Genomic DNA, 21624 nt, shown 5'->3' with positions numbered 1-21624 from the left:
CAGTCAGAGCAGTACGGCGAGCCTGCTGAGTAGCGCCACCTGGAGGAACGGAGGGTTAAATGCACAGCCTGGATATCCGGTCAGTCCTGGGATTGGAGCCCACGACCAGTTGTTGTGAAGGACACGCTACACTGCAAAAACCGGTATCTTGTCAAGTGAAATGATCTCAATTCTAGTTGATTTCTCAAATATTTCCCAATTTTTTTTCATATTTCAGGAAAAATGATCTCACTGTACTGGCAGATAATTTTGTTGGTTTCAAGCACATTTCTTACAACAAGCAAAATTATCTGCAAATATAGTGAGATAAATTTACTGAATAAAATCGCTTAAAACAAGTAAAAAATGTTTGGAAATAAGCTAAAATAATCTTAAACTAATCTTACAGTAATCTGAACAGGAGAAATATTAGATTTATTGACTAGATTTAAGATAATTTTACTTGACAAGATACCATTTTTTGCAGTGTACCTGTGTTTAAAATGTATTTTACCTTATTTTACATATATATATATATATATATATCAACAAATGTATATGTGTGGGGAACAAACATATAACAGAAGCCAATGGGCAGGTGCTGAAGTGACACAGTGACTGTCTGTGTTAATCAATGGTACGATACATATGGGGCCAAACAGACACTGGATTAAAAAACGCTGAAATATTCCTTTAATCTCTGCGAAAACCCACAGTTATTCACAACGGTCTGACTACAGAGTCAGTACAGAAGCCACTGCACGATCATTTCACACTCACGCATGCACCGTTCTGCTCTGAAGCTCCGGAAAGAACCTTAAACGCGAAGGATACGGACGTCATAATACATACATTTACAGTTCAAAACACGAACTAACCTGAGAGTACAGGCGCGAGGAATTTTGTCTGTCGTTTATACAGCTGATAACATGTTCTTTAGGAAATTCATCTCGAAAACCCGGCGAGTCGTCGCATATATACGTATTTCCCTACCATCCCTTGGACCCTAATAATTACGCACTGTGTAGTCCTATTGGAGCTGGATTCATTTTACCAGGGCAGGCTCTATAATTTAACTGATTACGGACGAGATCTGGGATTCCAGTATGAATCTGCAGTGTGTGTAGTTTTACAGTCTCACAGTAATAATTGTGGAGCGATTTTAATCCAGTATGAATCTGCAGTGTGTGTAGTTTTACAGTCTGACAGTAATAATTGTGGAGTGATTTTAATCCAGTATGAATCTGCAGTGTGTGTAGTTTTACAGTCTGACTGTCCTGTTGAGTGTTAACATCCAGGCTTCGACTTTTCAGTCCCAGAAATCTGACGAAATTACACAGACACTTTATCTCGAACCCGTCGGCCAATCAAATCCTGCACATTACACTACACAACCTGCTCTGGGAAAACTGGTCCAGCTCTAATAGTCCTTATATTTGCATTAATTTCACCCTCGTATAGTAACAAAAGATACATTCTTGAACCCAACCCTGTTCCACAGCTAAGCCCAGCGTAAACCCCTCTCCGTGCACCTTTCCTACATGCGGTCAGGCCCTATGCAGCGGCGCAGGTGCACGCGGGACAGAGAGAGGGAGCTGCTTTACTCCGCGCTGTCCCAGTCCTTCTTGATCTGCAGGTTCCACTCCCAGGACAGGTGGTCCGTCTTGTCGTCATCTGTGAAGTAAGACTTGATGTGGTAGGTGCCCCGGACGATCATGCCTTTGGGCGCCTCCTCCACCGGGGTGATGAACTCATGTTCCTCCACCCTCGGCCCATAGCTGCCCACCATGTACACAGCTTTATCCACTGCAAGCAGAAGAAATAAAGAGATCTTGAACATTTGTGCAATTTTAGTGCATATTTTTGGTTAAAAAGATGGGATCAGTCGAGTTGATGTACTCAAGTAGTGGTGTGTGAAGGTAAAGGCTCACTTATACTCAACGTTAAATAAACTTCGGTCTGTACTCTGCGTTTGTTTGGTCTATATTTCTGCATGTTCACTGAAGTTTATGGATACAGATTAAACAGAGCAGTGCCACCGGAAATCTGGCGTAGCCAAATATTCAAACCAGACATGATCAATTTCTCTCACTGGTAATACAGGTGAAAAGAATTCTCTGTCCTACAGAGCCCTGCTGGTGACATTGGGTATAAATAAACATAATGCGTGGCCACAACCTAGTAAGGCATGGGAACAAGATACGTAAGTTGTGGCCACAAGTTAGTAAGGCACGGGAATGAGATCCTAATTAGTGACCACAAGTTAGTAAGACGTGGGAATGAGATCCTAATGTGTGGCCACAACTTAGTAAAGCGTGGGAACGAGATCCTAATGCGTGGCCACGACTTAGTAGGGTATGATCTCGTTCCCACACCTTACTAAGTTGTGGCCACTCATTAGGATCTCATTCACATTCCAATTTCTCTCATTGGTAATACAGGTGAAAAGAATTTTCTGTCCCACTGGTGACATCCTGTATAAATAAACATAATGTGTGGCCATGACTTAGTAAGGCGTAGGAACAAGATAATTAAGTCATGGCCACAACTTAGTAAGGCATGGGAATGAGATCCCGATGAGTGACCACAACTTAGTAAGGCATGGGAATGAGATCCTAATGTGTGGCCACAACTTAGTAAGGTGTGGGAACGAGATCCTAATGCGTGCTAGTAAGGCATTATCTCATTCCTACGCCTTACTCAGTCATAGCCACAACTTATCTCATTCCCATGCCTTACTAAGTCGTTCCCATGCATTCGGATCTTATTTCCACGCCTTACTAAGTTGTGGCCACTCATTGGGATCTCGCTCCCATGCCTTACTAAGTTGTGGCCACTCATTAGGATCCCATTCCCATGCCTCACTAAGTCGTGCCCATGACTTAATTATCTTGTTCCCATGCTTTGCTAAGTCATGAGCACGACTTAGTGAGGCATGGGAATGAAATCCTAATGAGTGGCCACAACTTAGTAAGGGATGATCTTGTTCCCACGCGTTAATAAGGTGTGGCCACGATTTAATTATCTTGTTCCCATGCCTTACTAAGTTGTGGCCACACATTATTTTTATTTATACAGGGTGTCACCAGCGGGACTCCGCACTGTCCACATGTTGTGAAGTTTGTAATGGCCTCACAGACGACCAGCGTCAACAACTCTGCTGCTTTCGTCTCTTTTGTAAGCGGATTATTACAACCTTATTCATCGTCGCCATGTTTTTTAGTAATTTTTAATCCTGTTTTTGCAAAAACACTGGCTGGGTGATAATATGTCAGTATATGAGCTTCTGCTGCACTACGTAAGCTATGTTTTGTAGTTTAGGGTCATTCACTATGTATCATGTATCAGTAGCACAAAAAGCCTTTATGTGGAAACTAGAGTTGCAGCATTTGTTTATGCCAGTGTTGTTATTGCTAATATTATTAATGCACTGACAATAATTTAGCAAATCATGCATTTTTAAAAATATATACTACACTCTAATTTACACACACTCCTACCAGATATGAGTTTAATCATACAGACACACGCCAAAGGAGAAACTGATGAATAACAAAACGGTCTGTGAAATCTGTCTGCATTCAGATTTGATTGATAAGAGCGGTGGACCTCATTCTCTCTGAATGTCAGAATACTGTGTAAAAACTGTGTTTGTGGGTTTTAAGAAGAAATTTCTTCTTAAGAACAGTTGGTGAACAGTTGGTGTCCTAAACCATGTCCACAAGTCTGTGCCACCTTAATGAAGGCCTGGATGCGCTTTGGGTGGCTTGAGAGACGTTTTCAGGATGTATTTACAGAAAATATTTGGGTGACTATTGACAAAATTAGCCTCGTAGCTCCAGCTTTAAACTAACAAGGCAAAATCTGGACACCAAACATGTCTTGGCTAAACGAGTACATCTGAGGAAGGTTAAAAAATGAATAAATTCAAATCATTCCTTTAATATACGGAGCCAAATGGGAAACGCTTGAAATTGACACCTTTTATAAACCTGACAAAAACGCAAAAATATGTATTCACCAGCCGCTCCGCTCATCTAAATTCATGAAATGTAAATCACCACATTCCAAGAAAACCAGGCATTCAGGCCCTGATTCAACATTCAGAGAGCGCATTGAGATGCACAGCAGCAGATGCCCTTACCTCGAAGGCCTTTCCTGTAGGTCAAGTGCACATACTTCAGCCCAGACACGATGTCCCTATTGACCTGAGGAGAGCAGATGGGAGGAAGACACACACTATGATGAATATTATTAGTTTAAGGAGCTGTTTTCATTATCAGGCCCTTTTAAAACACTGTTAGCCACCAGGTGGCGGCGATGAGGACGCTGCAGCACCACTTTGGCTCTTCCTTCCCACTCAGAGCCCCTGAGGGTTTGGCGTCCACGTTAATATCTCAGAAATTAATTTAATTCTGTGTTCTCTTTGAGGTTCATCCACTCTCTCCAGGCCCAGGGGAGCGAGGAACAAAAGCTAGATTTAGCTATACAGACTTACGGAAACAAAAACAGGATCCTGCTTTAGCTGTGACTGGCAGACACGGCAGAGTGACTTATCAAATACAACAAATGGACCCCTCCAGAATAAATACTTACAAAAACAAGTGCATTCCTCAGCACAAATGGATGGATATTTCTATTAAAAAAACAAACCAAGCTGACTCTGTGTCTATTTTGTACCCTGGAATGTTTATGCACGTTTTTAAGGGCCGTGCTTTTTAAAGAATATAAGCTTGGGAAACGCTTGCATGTGTTTATACACGCGCTTCTCATCTGTGACCTTCGGGACGCAGCACTCAGGAGGGGGAAATGAACTCCGGCCACGCAGGCCGCATGTTACTCAGGCTGTCACAATTATATGGTTACATTAGAATTGATGTTAAAAATATCATAAACTCAAATTTGTTTTAAAATTTGGATAAACATTGAATAACATATTTGTAAAGCAATATTTATATATTTATCCTAGATGACATAAGATGATTTTTCATGCGAGCAGTCACACAGGCTTCCCTTGTGCATCAAAATAATACATAATATTCTCAATAACTCAAAGCATTTTTACTACTGATACTTAAAGACATTTAAAATCATTAGTTTTGTGCTTTTGTACTGAAGTTTAAATGCAGACGAGGAGTTTTTATATTGGAATGTTATCACATATGTGGGAAAATATTTATAAAAATGCACACTTAAGTTTGAGAGCATCAAAAGTTTCAATACTTGGTATTAATAATATGTAAATAATAATGACAAGTATATAAATCACTTCACATGAAGCTTGCGAAGGCATGTTACAATATATGACATATAAAATATATTACATGTAATATATCGCATTACAATGTATTACATAATACCGATCAGCCATAACCTTAAAACCCATCCTTGTCCATTTCATCAGCTCCACTGACCATATACTTTCACTTTGTAGTTCTACAGTTACAGACTGTAGTCCATCTGTTTCTCTGATACTTTGTTAGCCCCCTTTTACCCTGTTCTTCAGTGGTCAGGACCCCCATGGACCCTCACAGAGCAGGTACTATTTGGGTGGTGGATCATTCTCAGCACTGCAGTAACACTGACTTGGTGGTGGTGTGTTAGTGTGTGTTGTGCTGGTCTGAGTGGATCAGACACAGCAGTGCTGCTGGAGTTTTTAAACACCTCAGTGTCACTGCTGGACTGAGAATAGTCCACCAACCAAAAACATCCAGCCAACAGCGTCCTGTGGGCAGCGTCCTGTGACCACTGATGAAGGACTAGAGGATGACCGACACAAACTGTGCAGCAGCAGATGAGCTATCGTCTCTGACTTTACATCTACAAGGTGGAATGACGAGGTAGGAGTGTCTAATAGAGTGGACAGTGAGTGGACACAGTGTTTAAAAACTCCAGCAGCACTGCTGTGTCGGATCCACTCGTACCAGCGCAACACACACTAACACACCACCACCACGTCAGTGTTACTGCAGTGCTGAGAAAGATCCACCACCCAAATAGTACCTGCTCTGTGAGGGTCCATGGGGTCCTGACCACTGAAGAACAGGGTAAAAGGGGGCTAACAAAGTATCAGAGAAACAGACGGACTACAGTCTGTAACTGTAGAACTACAAAGTGCACCTATATAGTAAGTGGAGCTGATAAAATGGACAATGAGCGTAGAAACAAGGTCATAATGTTATGCCTGATCGGTGTATATTTGTGTCTCTAATCATATCACCATCCAGATTCCTATCCTTCGAAGCCATACTTCACCTTAAAGTGGATCTTCACCCTGTAATCCACTCCCTCCTTCATGGTGAAGTTCTGTTTCTTCAAAGCATCAAGGTCACCTGTGTATAAAAAAAGACAATGAAGCTGCCGTTACCCTATAATACCTCAGCTCTGCGTTCGACAGTCTAAGCAAAAACAGCAGAAATCAATACTGTAATAGTAAACGTTAGCCTTCGCAAGTATGTTTCTTGTTTTGCTGCTCACAGTTCAGCCGGGTTCACTGTAAAAAGCCTCCTTCCAAGAGAGAGCAACTGCTGTGTTATCAATTTATCCCTCGAATTTGCCCTAAGTGCTTTATAATGGATTCGGAGAGAGCTGAGATGGACTAGAAAATAGAAGCCGGAGGACGATAAAAGGGGCTGCGGAGAAATAATGGGGGGATATCACTGTGAATCCCGGGCTAGGCGTGCTACGAAAAACGCTAACTTAACTGTTGCATGCGATGCTTATCTTATTTCATGTTGTGTTATGGTGAGCATTTTGGTAATAACTCATGGAGAAGCCTTCTCATCTGCAATCATATAGAAATGTTCCAATAATCCACATGGACTGAACAATTCCCACATTACACAGACTGGCCATTTTATTGGAAACCCCTACCTTCTAAGTCCACTATTTAGGTGTAGACTTACAGACCATCCAAAAAGCTCTACCACCCCAAAATATTGGGCTCTCTGATCAGAAACTGACCACTGATGAAGAACTAAAGCAGGGGTGTCAAACTCAACCACTAAAAGGGACACATTAAAAAATCTCAACAAATCCGAGGGCCAGAGAGCGTTTTATTTTAATACTCCAAAACATCAACAGCACCTTCAAATATTACATGTAAACACTTATATATTTACATATATGTAAATATAAATATATTTGGGCCTACATTAGCTACAGATAACTGTTAAATCTCTTTAATCGTCCCCAGGATGTAGAGCTTTCAAACCTACCTGTGTGTTTGGTCTCAACACCTGACATCTTTTCTGCAAGTTCATTAATTTTAGGGATCAGTTTCTGAGCTGCTGAGTGTTTATAGTGTTTATGTTGGTTGAACTGAAGCTGAAACCCAGCTGGTGTGTTTGGTGGTATGATGTGCAACTGGGTAGAAAACTGCTGTCCCATAGGTTGTTGTTGGGAGTGGGGCGTCGGTGCCAATTACGTCGCAGTGCATGCTGGGGATTATAGTGCTGGTGATTGTGAAATGGGCTAATATTAATAGAAAATCAAAATAATTTCGAGGGCCGGATTGGATCGTGCCAAGGGCCTGATCTGGCCCGTGGGCCTTGTGTTTGACACATGGGGACTAAAGGATGGCGAACACAAACAGATGAGCTACAGTCTCTAAACCCTATACCAGCATGGCTGGTCACCAGCAAAGCCAGCATATATTGTGTTTTGGATGGTGATATGCTGGTCAGCAGCAATGGAGCAAGCACATGTTGTGCTTTGATGACCATGCTGGCCCAGCTAAACCAGAAACAGACCAGCACTTGACCAGCATAAACCAGTATAGACCAGGACAGACCAGCATAGACCAGCATGTAAATGCTTGCTGTTTTTTCAGTATGGACTGTACACCAACAAGGAGCTACAGGGGAGGGGTTTCTAATAAATTGGCCGGGTCCTCTAAACAAGATTTTGGACCTAAACATATTAAAAGCAACAACCTCTCACAATGTAGGAGGACAGACCCTGCAGGTTCTACTATAAATCAGTCACTGCAAGGTTGCTGAACCAATAAGCCGCTCAAGGCTGTGTGTTACAGTGATCTTTCCACAGTTAGGGGGTGTTAGTTAGCATGATGTGATACGAGTTAAACCACTTTAACTGTGGTAAAATCGCTATAACTCAGGCCTTGAGTGAATTACTGCTTTGATAGTTCCGGTCCTAAATCTGTTTGGCTGAGCTGCATTCGAAGCTGTTATACTCGACATACGATCACCTCACAACAACTGGATTCTGTATTAACACTAATGTGCTCATTAAACAACACTGTGCTGTAACACTCTGGGCTGTTCAGCTGCTCACATGCACCACCAAGTGAAAGATGAAGAAAGAACTCTTTAAACCAGGGGTCACTAATAGGCAGACTTCGTAAATTGTAAATATCACACGTGACGCTACTCGGCCAATCAGATCTGTGCATTACGATGAGCACTGAGACTCGAGTGAGTGATGCACACACAGCAGAGGGACGAGGTGTTGGAGAAGAAAGTGAGTCAGAGGGAAGTTATTTCACTTGCTGAGCTCTAAAAAGAGAAAACTGACGATAAATGTTGTTGAAATATGACTGAATTGTACTTTATTTGATCTGACATTCAGTTGTTGACTGTGTAAGATGCTGATATACCTACTAGGCCACTTCAGTAAACAGTATATGGCACTGAATCATGATGCAAGTTAGACATTATGATGTTCTGGACCTTTCGCTTGAGGATATTTTCTCTAACTGGACCTTACTGAATTTTTATTAAATACCCCTGCTTTAAACTAAAGGGCTGACAACTTTCTTGACTGGGCTAAAACACAGCAGGCTAAACAGGCTAAACAGTGCATTCAGTGTTAGGCTGAAGTACTGAAGTATTTACTAAATTATTCTGTGTAAAACTGTGAAATAAAAAGTAAAGATACAATGTTTTTTGTTTTTTTTGGTTTTGGTTAGATCTAAGTAGTTTCAAACCCAGTGTGTTGTGACACTGTTAGCTCGATGCTAACACAGGACAGGAAGGCACTATCAGGAATTAGCATTATCATTGCAGTGGTGGTCAGCAAAAACTACTTATTAGCTGAAAGTCTCTGCACTAAACACTGCTCTGTTACATTTTCATTAATATATAACAAAAAGTGAATAAGTTCATGAAATGATCGTAATAAACAATAATAGGTCACTCAAAAGTTTTTGTCACCCTTCAGCATTGCTGTTTAGCAACAATTGCCAACTCTAAACAAACTACATTTCTTGGTGGAAGAATGGTTTATCACAATTCCTATGTTATAATTTTAATTATTTATTAAAAATGTGTGTATTTGATCATATTTTATGTTGTTGCTGTATTCATAAAAGCAATCAACCAGGTGAGACCAAGCGTCTGTGATTTCACACAGGTTTTACTTCCTGCCTAATAACGCCCCTTACTGGTGGTACAAAAAACCTTGTTGCTTATTGCTTTGATAATGTGGTGACAATATATAACAGTATAAAATACACTGATGTTCAATAAACAACTGAATTTATTATTATTAATACTTGCAATAAACAATACAAGCAATTCATGTTTGTTGACAGTACACATTTAAAAAAAGATGGTTCTTCAAGGGCTCTTTAGTAAAGGCAATTGTTCTATTTAGAACCATATACACCGATCAGGCATAAAAATTATGACCACCTCCTTGTTTCTGCGCTCACTGTCCATTTTATCAGCTCCACTTACTATATAGGTGCACTTTGTAGTTCTACAGTTACAGACTGTAGTCCATCTGTTTCTCTGATACTTTGTTAGCCCCCTTTTACCCTGTTCTTCAGTGGTCAGGACCCCCATGGACCCTCACAGAGCAGGTACTATTTGGGTGGTGGATCATTCTTAGCACTGCAGTAACACTGACGTAGTGGTGGTGTGTGTTGTGCTGGTACGAGTGGATCAGACACAGCAGTGCACCTATATAGTAAGTGGAGCAGATAAAATGGACAACAAGCGTAGAAACAAGGAGGTGGTCATAATGTTATGCCTGATCGGTGTATATAGATCCATTTCACACTTAAATGGTTCTTCAGATTGATGGAGAATATATGGTTCTGTATAGAAAATGGCACACTCTCCATCATCCTGAAGAACCATTTCACCAGGCAAAGAACCATTTAAGCATGCAGTGGTTCTATATGGACCTTTTGGTTACATATAGAACCTTTGCCTTTACTAAAGAACCGGTATTTTTTAAGTGTTATGCAACATAATGTCTATTTTATGAACAATATATTGAGTTTGAACGAGGCTCAGCCAATCAGATTTCAGAACCACAACTAGAATTTACTTTTCCTAAATCTGCTCGGATGAATTTGTATTGCTGGCATGTATTCCAAGCCCACCCCCAGTGCCCACCATCCCCAGTTTATACTGTGGAGCATTCCAACTTCAAAGCCAAAGCCAGATCGGAGCGAGTATAGCAGGATTATTTGCATAAACCTTGGAGACGCGCATTTGAGAGGCACTTCTCTAGAATGAGATGTGGAAGGAGGGTCTTAGGTGGGAAACATTTCTTTATAAAGGTAATAAATGGGTCAACAGCAGAAGTGGTTATGAATCTGTAGAAACACATACTGGAGGTTAGCAGCATCATAATAACAGGACAAACATCCTTTTGTCTCTCTGTCTCATGTGCTTCAGTAAGACGAGGCACAGGGTAAAAGGAGGCCAAAGGTGAGGGTCCTGCACTCGTTTCTCTCTCTTTCTTTTGGTTTCTCTCATGGCTGCAGTTAACGCCGCCTCCCTCCTCCACTCTGACACATTTACTCACTCTCACATTCTTTAATCCCTAATAGAGAAAAACGAGCACTGTTTAAGTCAAGAAGGCAAATTTTTTCACTCCTCCATTCAGACTATGTAGACAGCTTCCTACACTCCTTGTAGCAGAACAACACTCTGAATTTCCAGTCAAGAACAAGCTATTAATTTTTCCAAATACAAATATTTAATAGAAAATGACCCAGAAGCCTCAACAACTAATACAACATAACATACTTCGACTCGCTTTCAGTTCCTCAAAGAATCTGCAGACACACCTCCAAAGTTCAGTCTTAGAAGCTGGTTGATCATTTTCTGAAGTAATCAAACACATTCAGTGGTGTTGAGGTCTGGACTCTGGGGTGGTCAGTCCATCGTTCAGCTTCTTTGTTTGATGTGTCCGTCTCCTTTTCTCAGTGAGGTTCTTCTTGATCAGCCACACATCCTTTCAGACCCACAGCGCTGAGTCGTCTTCTCACAGTGGAAGGATGGACAGAAACACCTGTGGATGTTTTCAGATCTGAAGCAGCTTGATTTTCTCCTCTCTCTCAGAGATGAAAGCTTTAAGTGCTGTTTATCTCATGGGGGCAGTTTTGATGTCTACCAGGTCTTCCAGGTGGTTGTTAGGAGGCACATTTTCTCTGAAGCTTCTAATCAGTTTTTGAACCCCAATTTTGGAAACTCTATTTTCCTTTGACTTTCTCTTTTCACTATGCAAGTGGATTATTTTGTATCTAATCTGTACACCAACAAAGTGGATACAGGAGAGGGGTGGGTAATAAAGTGGCTGGTATATTTAGAATGAATTGATTGCATTATCATAAGAACAGGTGCCACAGCAACAAGAGAGTCACCCACATTCCTCAGAACTGATGGTTAGATGACTCATCACAGGTCATTGTTTAAAGCTTGAATGACAAACGACTCGCACAGACTCACGATGAGACTCACATATTCAAAGCAGGGGGCTTAAAAAAGGCCTGAGGTTTGAACCCCAGTTGTGCTATGCGTCATCAAACAAGCAAAGGGTGACCACATCCTATCGGACATCTGCACGAGAGAGTCTCTTGCAGCGTGCTGCTGTGTGGTTAGAAAAGCTGCGCAGGCAGGCGTGATGCATATCGCAGGAAACACAGTCGATGGTGCTGATGTGCGATAGTGGAGAGATCTACTCCAACAAGCACTAAAACACTGCTGAAAACGCATTCAGAGCTGAGACGTGTAACTCTCTGACCACAAAATGTTTCAGGTTTATTTTGGTACGATTACAAAATTATGTACACAAATTACACTGAATACAAATAATATAAGAGATACTATTCACACAGTAGTGGAATATAAACAATTAGAACAGTGCACCAAGCTCTTCTGTCAAGAAACTTTATTTTGGCCAAAAAAAATAATGCATGCTTTACTGAATTATATAATTGAATATTAAAGCAATTAACAATAAACTTAGGCTGTGCATTATAGTGATTTTACCATGATTATGGGTGTTGTTAAATAGTAAAATCACTGTAACCCCCACCTTGTGTTTATTTATTGCTTTAGTAATCTACTAAGTTTGCTTGACAAATGCAAGCACACATACATACACCGCTTGGGGCACCACAGCAACGGCCTAGCAACACCTCAGCAACCACCCGAAACATTATAGCAACCACCTAAAAAATGCTATAATAAATGCTATAGCAATGACCTTGCAACCACCTAGCAGTGCTCTAGCAATGAGCTGGAATACCATAGCAACCAATTACCAACACCCTAGCAACTACCTGCAATACCACAGCAATCGCTCAGCAATCCCCTGGCAACCAGCTGGAGCACCCTAGCAACTACCAGAAACATTATAGCAGCCATCTAAAAATACTGCAATCAATTCTATAGCAATGGAATACCATGACCAGTACCTTAGTAACCACCTGCAATACCATAGCAACCACTTAGCAAGCCCCTGGTAACCACCTGGAACACCCTAGCAACCACCTGAAATATTACAGCAAACCATCTAAAAATTCTATAATCAATGCTATAGCAATGACCTAGCAACTACCTAACAACTGCCTAGCAATTAGCTGGAATACCATAGCAACTGCATAGCAACACTATAGCAACTACCTGGAATACCATAGCCATCACCTAGAAACCACTTGAGATACCACAGCAACCACTTACCTACACCCTAGCAACCACCTGCAATATCATAGCAATCGCTTAGCAATCCCCTGGCAACCACCTGGAACACCATAGCAACCATTTAGCTACAATTGATTAAGCTTTATTTTCTTCAGAAAAATGCACTTAATCCCATTATTAATAAAGCATTATAAGCAGGTTTTACTTAAATTAAAGAACAGAAATTTTATTCTAGTTCCTTCTAGATATTATTGCTTTGTTAAAATGGCAACAGAATATAAGGTGTTTCCATAAATGTTCAATACATAGTTTATTATTAGTAGTTTGATTAATTAGTAAACTGAATCAGCGCCCAAGGATCGATGTATCGTGACGCACTGATGTATTTTTACACCTATAAGGTCAGAGCATGCGGTTATTCTTGGACTTTGAACAGGAGGCTGATCTGGCTGAAACATTCAGGTGCTCAGTCGTGGACTCACTCCAAGAATTCAATTAAAGGTCCAGAGATAAAGCACTGGCTTCCTGCTGCTGTAATCTGGACATCAGCGGAGACGAACTGAGGGTCTCTGAAGCCTGTGGAGCCCACAGACCCCCCACCCCCCACCTCCACACACACATACACACGCTCTCGACCGTCACACACAACATCTATCTCCTCAGCCGTGTCCGTCAAAGCCCCGCGGTCCTGTTCCATCCCGGCAGCCGCCCCACTGCGCACACATCATGGGCTGTCACTTACAGCGGCCGGCTTGTCTGACCGCACCGGATCACGGTTTGCTGACGCTGCCTAACGGAGCCTCCTGCAGATGGAGAGTCTACAACAGGGACGCAGTGTACAACAACTGATCAAGCGCATATCCACAATGTTTTACCTTGTATTTAACTCTCTTCTGGACATGGATTAGCCTTAGTCTTGGACTAAATTGTAATATCAATGGTGAATCATTATTAGAAATTTGTTTTGGTCTAAAACCAGATATTTCATAGTAATTTCTGAATGATTCATTGTAGTAACAGAGACACAGAATGCATCATAGTAGATACTGAATAAATTACAGTAAATACTGAATAATTCATAGTAGATATTGAATAATTCTTAATACTTACCGAATAATTCATAGTAGTTACTGAATAATTCATAGTAGATACTGAGTAATTCATAGTAGAAACAGAGATACAAAATGCCTCATAGTAGATACTGAATAAATTAGAGTAGATACTGAATAATTCTTAATATTTCTTGAATAATTCATAGTAGAAACAGAGATACAAAATACCTTATAGTGGATACTGAATAATTCATAGTCGAGAGTAAATAATTCATAGTGGATGCTGAATAATATATAATAGATAATGAATAATTCATAGCAGATACTGAATAATTCTCAGCAGTCAAAAATTTATAGTAGGTACTGAATAATTCACAGTGATTACTGAATAATTCATAGTAGTTACTAAGCTATTCATAGTAGATACTGAATAATTAATAGTAGATACTGTGTAAATTATAATAGATACTGAATAATTCATAATATTTACTGAATAATTCACAGTAGTCAATCATTTATAGTAGATACTGAATAATTCATAACAAATACTAAACAAATTATAGTGGACACCGAATTATTTATTGTAGATACTGAATAATTTATAGTTTATATAATTTATACTGATAAATTCTTAGTGGTTATTGTCGAAGAGTCTAGGAGCTGTGATAGCAAAAGCATGCTATAATTCATATGAACTATTTCTCACCCAGGCAATCTAGAATATAAATAAAATGTAAACGTAATTCATAACATCACTAATTATATAATTAGTATTAACTTATGTAATTCTGTACAACAACACACTCTGCAGACGGTGTCAATTTTTGCTATATTCACACATCAAAAACTGCTTCATAAACATGAAAGAAATCGGATGTCAGGTATGAGAGTATCAGCTTCCCTCCAGAGAAGATAGGCAGGGTTGTTGTTTGTCGTTCCTGTGCAGGAGCTAAATTTATGACCTGAAGCGCTGGTGCAAGAGTGGCAGTTAAGCTGAACAGGAAAACAGCGTGCTCAGGCGGCGAGGCTTTCCTGCGCACCTCACCAGCACTGACCACAGATTCACTTCTGGTTTTCACTCTTAGTGTTCACTCTTAATTCATGCTGCAAGGTTCACTAGCAAACTGTGGTCTCGTTTCCTGCCCTCAGCCTTGTCCATTCTGCTAAGTTAAGCCCTCGTGCTCTGCTTTTGTTTTAAACAAAATATCGCTGTACAAGTAGCAATGATGATCACTCTGTGATGTAGGTTCTGCTCAATAAGTGACAAAGCAGCGGTCAGATGTGAGCAGCCTTCAGTAACTTAATATTGTAACACTGTCTGTTGACCATGACAACTTAGATCACAGTTTTGTGCATCTCCTAATGTACATAAGAAAAAGAATCTTATTTTTTAGTCCTTATTATGATTTTTATATTCATTTATATAAATAACATAATAGCCTTTTTGACTGAAAATTAAATAAGTGAAGGGTATCTAACCAAACCACACATTTCTATACTTCACCTACAACACTAATGAGTAGACTCCTAATAGTACTGCTCTGTTTTTACTCACTATTTAGTGTGCTAGTATTTGGTTTGAATGCAGCAGAAGTAACGCAGCTTGTTTAGATTTCAGCTTGCCTTAGTTATCACTACAGCAACAAATCAAATAAGATCAAGACAATACACTGAAATATATGGGTTAATCTGCTTTAAAAGTTAGTTTTAAAGTGAGAATCCCCCAAAAACCGTGTTTTACTGCCTTTCCTGGATTGTTACGGCTTTGTTATCTCATAAAAAACTGCAGCTGCGCTGCTGAATGAACCTGAAGGTGCCTACCAAAATGGGGGCCATGCAGTATAGGCCACTATGTATAATACGAAAGTCCTAAATCACAATTCCAGTTTTTTCCAATGTTGTCAGTAATCCGATCAACATGTTTACATGCACTTGAGTAATCAGATAACGGGGAAAGTAATCAGATTTCTGCTGTACAACCAGCCAATAAACTCACAGAAGAAGACGCGACGTAAATGTAACGTAAAACTTCATGCCGCGGCTTTTTTTTCAATCATCGCGCCACTTTACCTGAAAATATGAACATACATCATCTAGAAGATGAAGAATATTTAAATCCTTCATTTTGTCAAGCATGTATATGGTTTCAACGTTGCTCCAATAGTGTTCTGCTGCGTCTCGCGGCGACGCTGCTCGCTTATTTCCGGTGCCGCGGTCTGTTTTTGCACAAACAGACTGAGAAATCCAAAAGAAATTAGAGAGAGAGTTCACACGCACTGAGAAATCTGATTACTGAGCTAAAATCCAGCCTCTTTATCAGATTTCTTAATCAGATTTCTAGACCTTACATGACCATTTAAATAATCAGATAACTACAGAAATCAGATTATGATTAGATAATTGAGTGCATGTGAACACACTCAATAATGACAAATATTCGAACATTCTGACTTGTCGGTAAATCGGCTGTGTTAGATATCAGTGCCGGGTGACTCATGACGGGTGGTACGTATAAACGGTCGAAGAAACACTCGCGCATTTAAAGAGTTAAAGGCTGAACGAGCTGAAAACCCCCCTCATATCTGCCTCCGAGACTTCACGCTGATGTGTGTTGCACAACATCCTGCATGGTGCAAAAGATTTCACTGCTAAGAAGGGGCTTCTGTTTTCAAAGCGGTGGACTTCAACTGCATGGGATCATTCTATTGCCTAGCAACCAGGTGACCTTTCCCAGTGCTCCGTCGTTAAGGGGAGGAAGACTCCCTCGAGCTGGCCGGCCGAGGCGGAAACTCACACTGAAAGGGGCATGGGGTCCTTCGTACCTTCCCTAGCTTTTACCTGGCAGGTAAAAAAAAGCCACTGGGTGCTAAAATTATAACGATAGTCATAGACATGAAACATTTTTCGATATTGATGATACATGTTTGAGATATTTTTTAAAGAACTGTTCAGTCCAGCTTGGCAGGTGGAAAGCAGCCCACAGTGGTCTAATATTGATTCACGGTACAGGTCCCCCCCACCCCCCCACACTCCCACACCCACAAATAAACACAGTCTGGGATCAGCCCTCCTCACGAGGAATGACATCACCCCTCTTGAGGAGGTACAGGGCTCATTAGAATGCAGCAGAGAGCCACTAGGCTTCTGTCAATAGTGTCAGCAAAGCAAACGCCCTCTCTGCCTATGACCGCAGCACTTGGACAGGGCAGTGAGGACCTCTGCATCGTGCCACGGCAACAGCAGTGGGAAAAAAACGTGCTGTTAGAGCTGCAGCGACACTATGATTCATCTTTACATTGCAGTGACATTTTTGTACAATTTTGCATCAATATTTCTAACCCTTGCATTGATATTTATGTATTTGTTTTTGTTTGTTTTCCTTTCATTCTTTTGCTCCTAGGCAGTTTTTCCTACCACTGTCTCCCTCAGTGACAACCAGTAAGGGACAGCTATTGCTACAATCCAATCAGTGTAGATCAGATTCAAACCTCAGAAGCTCGACTCGGATTCAAATCCCAGGCACTCAACTCAGATTCAAAACACAGACATTCGACTCAGATTCAAATCCCAAACACTCGACTCAGATTAAAACCCAAGAGACTCGACTCAGATTCAAACCTTGGACGCCAGACTCAGATTCAAATCCCAGGCACTCAACTCAGATTCAAAACACAGACATTCGAGTCAGATTAAAAGCCCAGATGCTCGACTCAGAATCAAATCCCAGATGCTCGACTCCAATTCAAACCCCAGACACTCGACTCAGACTCGAACCCCAGATGCTCGACTCAGATTCAGACCCCAAACACTCGACTCAGATTCAAATCCCAGATGCTCGACTCCAATTCAAACCCCAGACACTCGACTCAGACTCGAACCCCAGATGCTCGACTCAGATTCAGACCCCAAACACTCGACTCAGATTCAAAGCCCAGATGCTCGACTCAGACTCAAACCCCAGACACTCGACTCAGATTCAAAGCCCAGACACTCGACTCAGACTCAAACCCAAGAGACTCGACTCAGATTCAAACCTCAGACGCCCGACTCAGATTCAAATCCCAGGCACTCAACTCAGATTCAAAACACAGACATTCGAGTCAGATTCAAAGCCCAGATGCTTGACTCAGATTCAAATCCCAGGCGCTCCTCTTAGATTCAAACCCCAGACACTCGACTCAGATTCAAACCCAAGAGACTTGACTCAGACTCAAACCCCACAGACACAACCCAGACAAACCCCAGACACTCGATTCAGACTCATACCCAAGAAACTCGACTAAGACTCAACTCAGACTCATACCCCACACATTTGACTCAGACTCAAACCCCAGATACTCAACTCAGACTCAAACCTCAGAGACTCGACTGAGAATTGAACCCAAGAGAGTCAATTCTTGACTCGGCCATGCACCCTACAGACTCAAAATATGAAAAAACATGTTTGTGGAGATACAACCTGTGGAGATGCAATAACCATGATATAACAATATCATGATGCATTGTGATACATTATTGTGACGAGTGAACTAGAATTCCCTGGTGTGCGTGTCAGTCCAAAGGCAGTTTGTACACGAGACGTGTGAATATTGCATTCAGACACTTGGCTGATGATGGAATATGACACATCAACATCATGTGGTTATGTGGAAAAATGAGAGATAAGTAAAATAAATAACAAAAACAAACCTGTTAAGTCCATGGTGATGGGTCCAGGGGCCTGATCACAGATCAGTGTCAGCCTCGTCACTTGAACATTAGGAACAGTGGGATCTGAAAAGAAAAAAGAACACACATCTGTTATCAATCGAACAGTTTCTGTGTATTGCAAGCTCTACACCCACCCACCAGTTAGCACTCAGCCTCCATTCTTCTCGTGAGACTATTTAAAGAAATATACAGGAATATTTTTTCACGCCTCCAAAGTTCAGTCTTAGAAGCTGGTTGATCATTTTCTGAAGTAATCAAACACATTCAGTGGTGTTGAGATCTGGACTCTGGGGTGGTCAGTCCATTGTTCAGCTTCTTTGTTTGACGTGTCCGTCTCCTTTTCTCAGTGAGGTTCTTCTTGACAGCTACACATCCTTTCAGACCCACAGCGCTGAGTCGTCTTCTCACAGTGGAAGGATGGACAGAAACACCTGTGGATGTTTTCAGATCTGAAGCAGCTTGATTTTCTCCTCTCTCTCAGAGATGAAAGCTTTAAGTGCTGTTTATCTGATGGGGGCAGTTTTGGTGTCTATCAGGTCTTCCAGGTGGTTGTTAGGAGACACATTTTCTCTGTAGCGTTTAGTAATTTTTTTGAACTCCAGTTTTGGAATTTCCTTTGACCTTGTCCTCTCTTATGCAAGCAGATTAAACAAGCTTTGCCACAAGTCAGTTTGTGACAATTCTGCCCTGCTAGGTCTGCCCCGGTCAACTGTAAGTGCTATTATTGTGAAATGGAAGCGATAAAAGCAACAACAGCTCAGCCACGAAGTGGAAGACCACGCAACTCACATAGCTGGGATGTTGAGTGCTGAAGCATGTGGCACATAAAAATGGCCTATCCTCTGTTGTATCACCCACTACAGAGTTCCAAACTGCCTCTGGAAGCAACATCGGCAGAAGAACTGTGCGTCGACATCCTCACTAAAGGGGTTTCCATGGCCAAGCCTAAGATCACTATGTGCAGTGCCAAGTGTCGGCTGGAGTGGTGACGTACTATTTACTTATGCAAGTGGATTGTCTTAACCTCTTTAACTCCTTGGGGCCACCGGTGGTTCCAAAATGCACTTTGTCATATTCTTTACTTCTTAACTTTCATATTTTATAAGCTACATTCAAAAGGTGGGGGTCGTATGAGAGCTATAACTGTCCCCTTTCCAGTCAAATAGATGGGTGATGTCATTTTAAACCCTTATTTTAAAAGAAGCTGAACTCACAACTTTTTTTTGTTCTACTGAAAGTCGACCCATTTTTCCACAAATCTGGACTATAAACTATAAACAGATGGCGTCTCTTCAGTGATCTGCTCTGTAAACATTACTTTTATAAAATAATACAAAGAGCGTCTAAGATTTTTGGCTTTCAGCAGTAAATTGTAAGCATATAGCAATATGTGTATGATCATAAAACACATGTTCTGTTAATTTGAGGGGAACCTTGACAAAAAAACCCAAAAATTTACAGTTATTCCATGCAGTTACTGAATAATTTGCCTTATGGCTTGGGCATGTAAATTCAGATGGAAAAAACGAAATATACCTACAAGCATAAGCGGTTAAATCTAATCTCCTGAAAAATGAATAACCTGTACTTAATGGAAATCAAACAAATGTAAGGTGGTCTCTGACTTTTGCACCGAAGTTGTCGTTATTATTATAATCATTACTATCATTATTGTTGTGATCATGTATATTGTGATGCATCATTACTGTCCTAATGTAAATTGTGATATAAATGGACTTCATGTTGCCTACCCCTAATTAATGCTCAGCAAACGAGCCCTGCAAACAGAGGCAAACAGGGCGATTTAGAGCGTTTTAATATTCTCAGCATGCACTCAAGCAGCATCTCCCATTTATAGCAGGAAGACTGGTGGAATAACAGAGGCGCTGAGGGAACGAGTCTGCTGCTAAACACCTCCGATACACACAGAACACACTGCCTATTCTCTCGTGTGGGGCGATGGGAACGCTCTGCCTCCTCCATACATTCATCACGGTGTCCTGGCAGCTGAGATAAGGCTCAGATTGGGCTGAATAGTGTGAGAAATGGAGAAGGAAAAATGAGACTTCATTTACACCTGCAGTGCAACGGGCAGTGGCAGGGAGAGACATATTTATCATCGTGGGCACATCTTCAGATGAACACCATCTATTCCTGTTTGCAGACTAGCGGTTTCTTATAACGATAAAAATCCTACTTTACCAATCCATGTGTTTAGTCACAGGATACAGATGTATTTACAAAAGCATGTCTTTTATTGAGACATAGACTAACATATTTATATCAGTGGTTCCCAGTTTTGGAGTTTTCCCTGATCCAATTAATCAGCCCTTTAATCCTGAGCCAGGATTAGCATTCCTTAAGTTTTATCTACTCTTCTCTTTTAGCATTGTCATTTCTTAATGCAGAAGTGACACATTTTAATATGTAAAAAACCTTATCTACACATAAAAGTATGTGGACACCCTCCTATGTATTATTTCAGCCATTTCGCCTATTGTTAACAAGTGTATAAAATCAAGCACATAGCCATGCAATCTCCATAGACAAACACCGGCAGTAGAAAGAGCTCAGTGTCTTTAAACGTGGCGCCATCATAGGATGCCACCTTTGCCACAAGTTCATGAAATTTCTGTCCTGATATTTATCAATAAAAAAATTGTTTGTTTCCATATCCAACTTGTGTACCTTTGGCTTTCCTGTCTTTCCAATAACCAACTGATCAGGAAATTTTGCTTGTTTTATTTACACACACATATATATATATATATATATATATATATATATATATATATATATATCGCTGTTGTCTGAAGAAAATCTCCAAAATGGTAACTTTACAGGAGAAGAAAAAAACCTACTTTACTTTTAATGTAAGCCAATGGAACCAGACTTTTTTCCAAGTCATTCTGGGTCATTTCTTTTAGTCCATTTATCATTAAATTTACGCACAATGTAAAGGGCAACAGGTAATTTCAAAT

At 40.8% G+C, this 21624-nt stretch overlaps 1 protein-coding gene across 2 annotated transcripts in view; it reads right to left on the bottom strand.

Annotated features, from left to right (window-relative positions):
• Positions 1–504: 504 nt before the first annotated feature.
• Positions 505–21624, bottom strand: part of arhgdig (Rho GDP dissociation inhibitor (GDI) gamma) — a 64389-nt gene continuing 43269 nt past the window's right edge. For both annotated transcript variants that reach the window (XM_036589624.1, XM_036589623.1), the window contains exons 3-6: positions 18623–18706; positions 6235–6311; positions 4124–4187; positions 505–1785 (exon numbers count right to left, since the gene is read on the bottom strand). In XM_036589624.1, coding sequence (XP_036445517.1) covers positions 1580–1785; positions 4124–4187; positions 6235–6311; positions 18623–18706 — 431 coding nt within the window. In that variant the 3' untranslated portion in view covers positions 505–1579. The remainder of the gene's footprint in view (positions 1786–4123; positions 4188–6234; positions 6312–18622; positions 18707–21624) is intronic.

Source organism: Colossoma macropomum, unplaced genomic scaffold (genome assembly GCF_904425465.1).
Source record: "Colossoma macropomum unplaced genomic scaffold, Colossoma_macropomum, whole genome shotgun sequence".
Classification (NCBI taxonomy): domain Eukaryota; kingdom Metazoa; phylum Chordata; class Actinopteri; order Characiformes; family Serrasalmidae; genus Colossoma; species Colossoma macropomum.
This window is presented reverse-complemented; position numbering and strand designations above follow the sequence as displayed.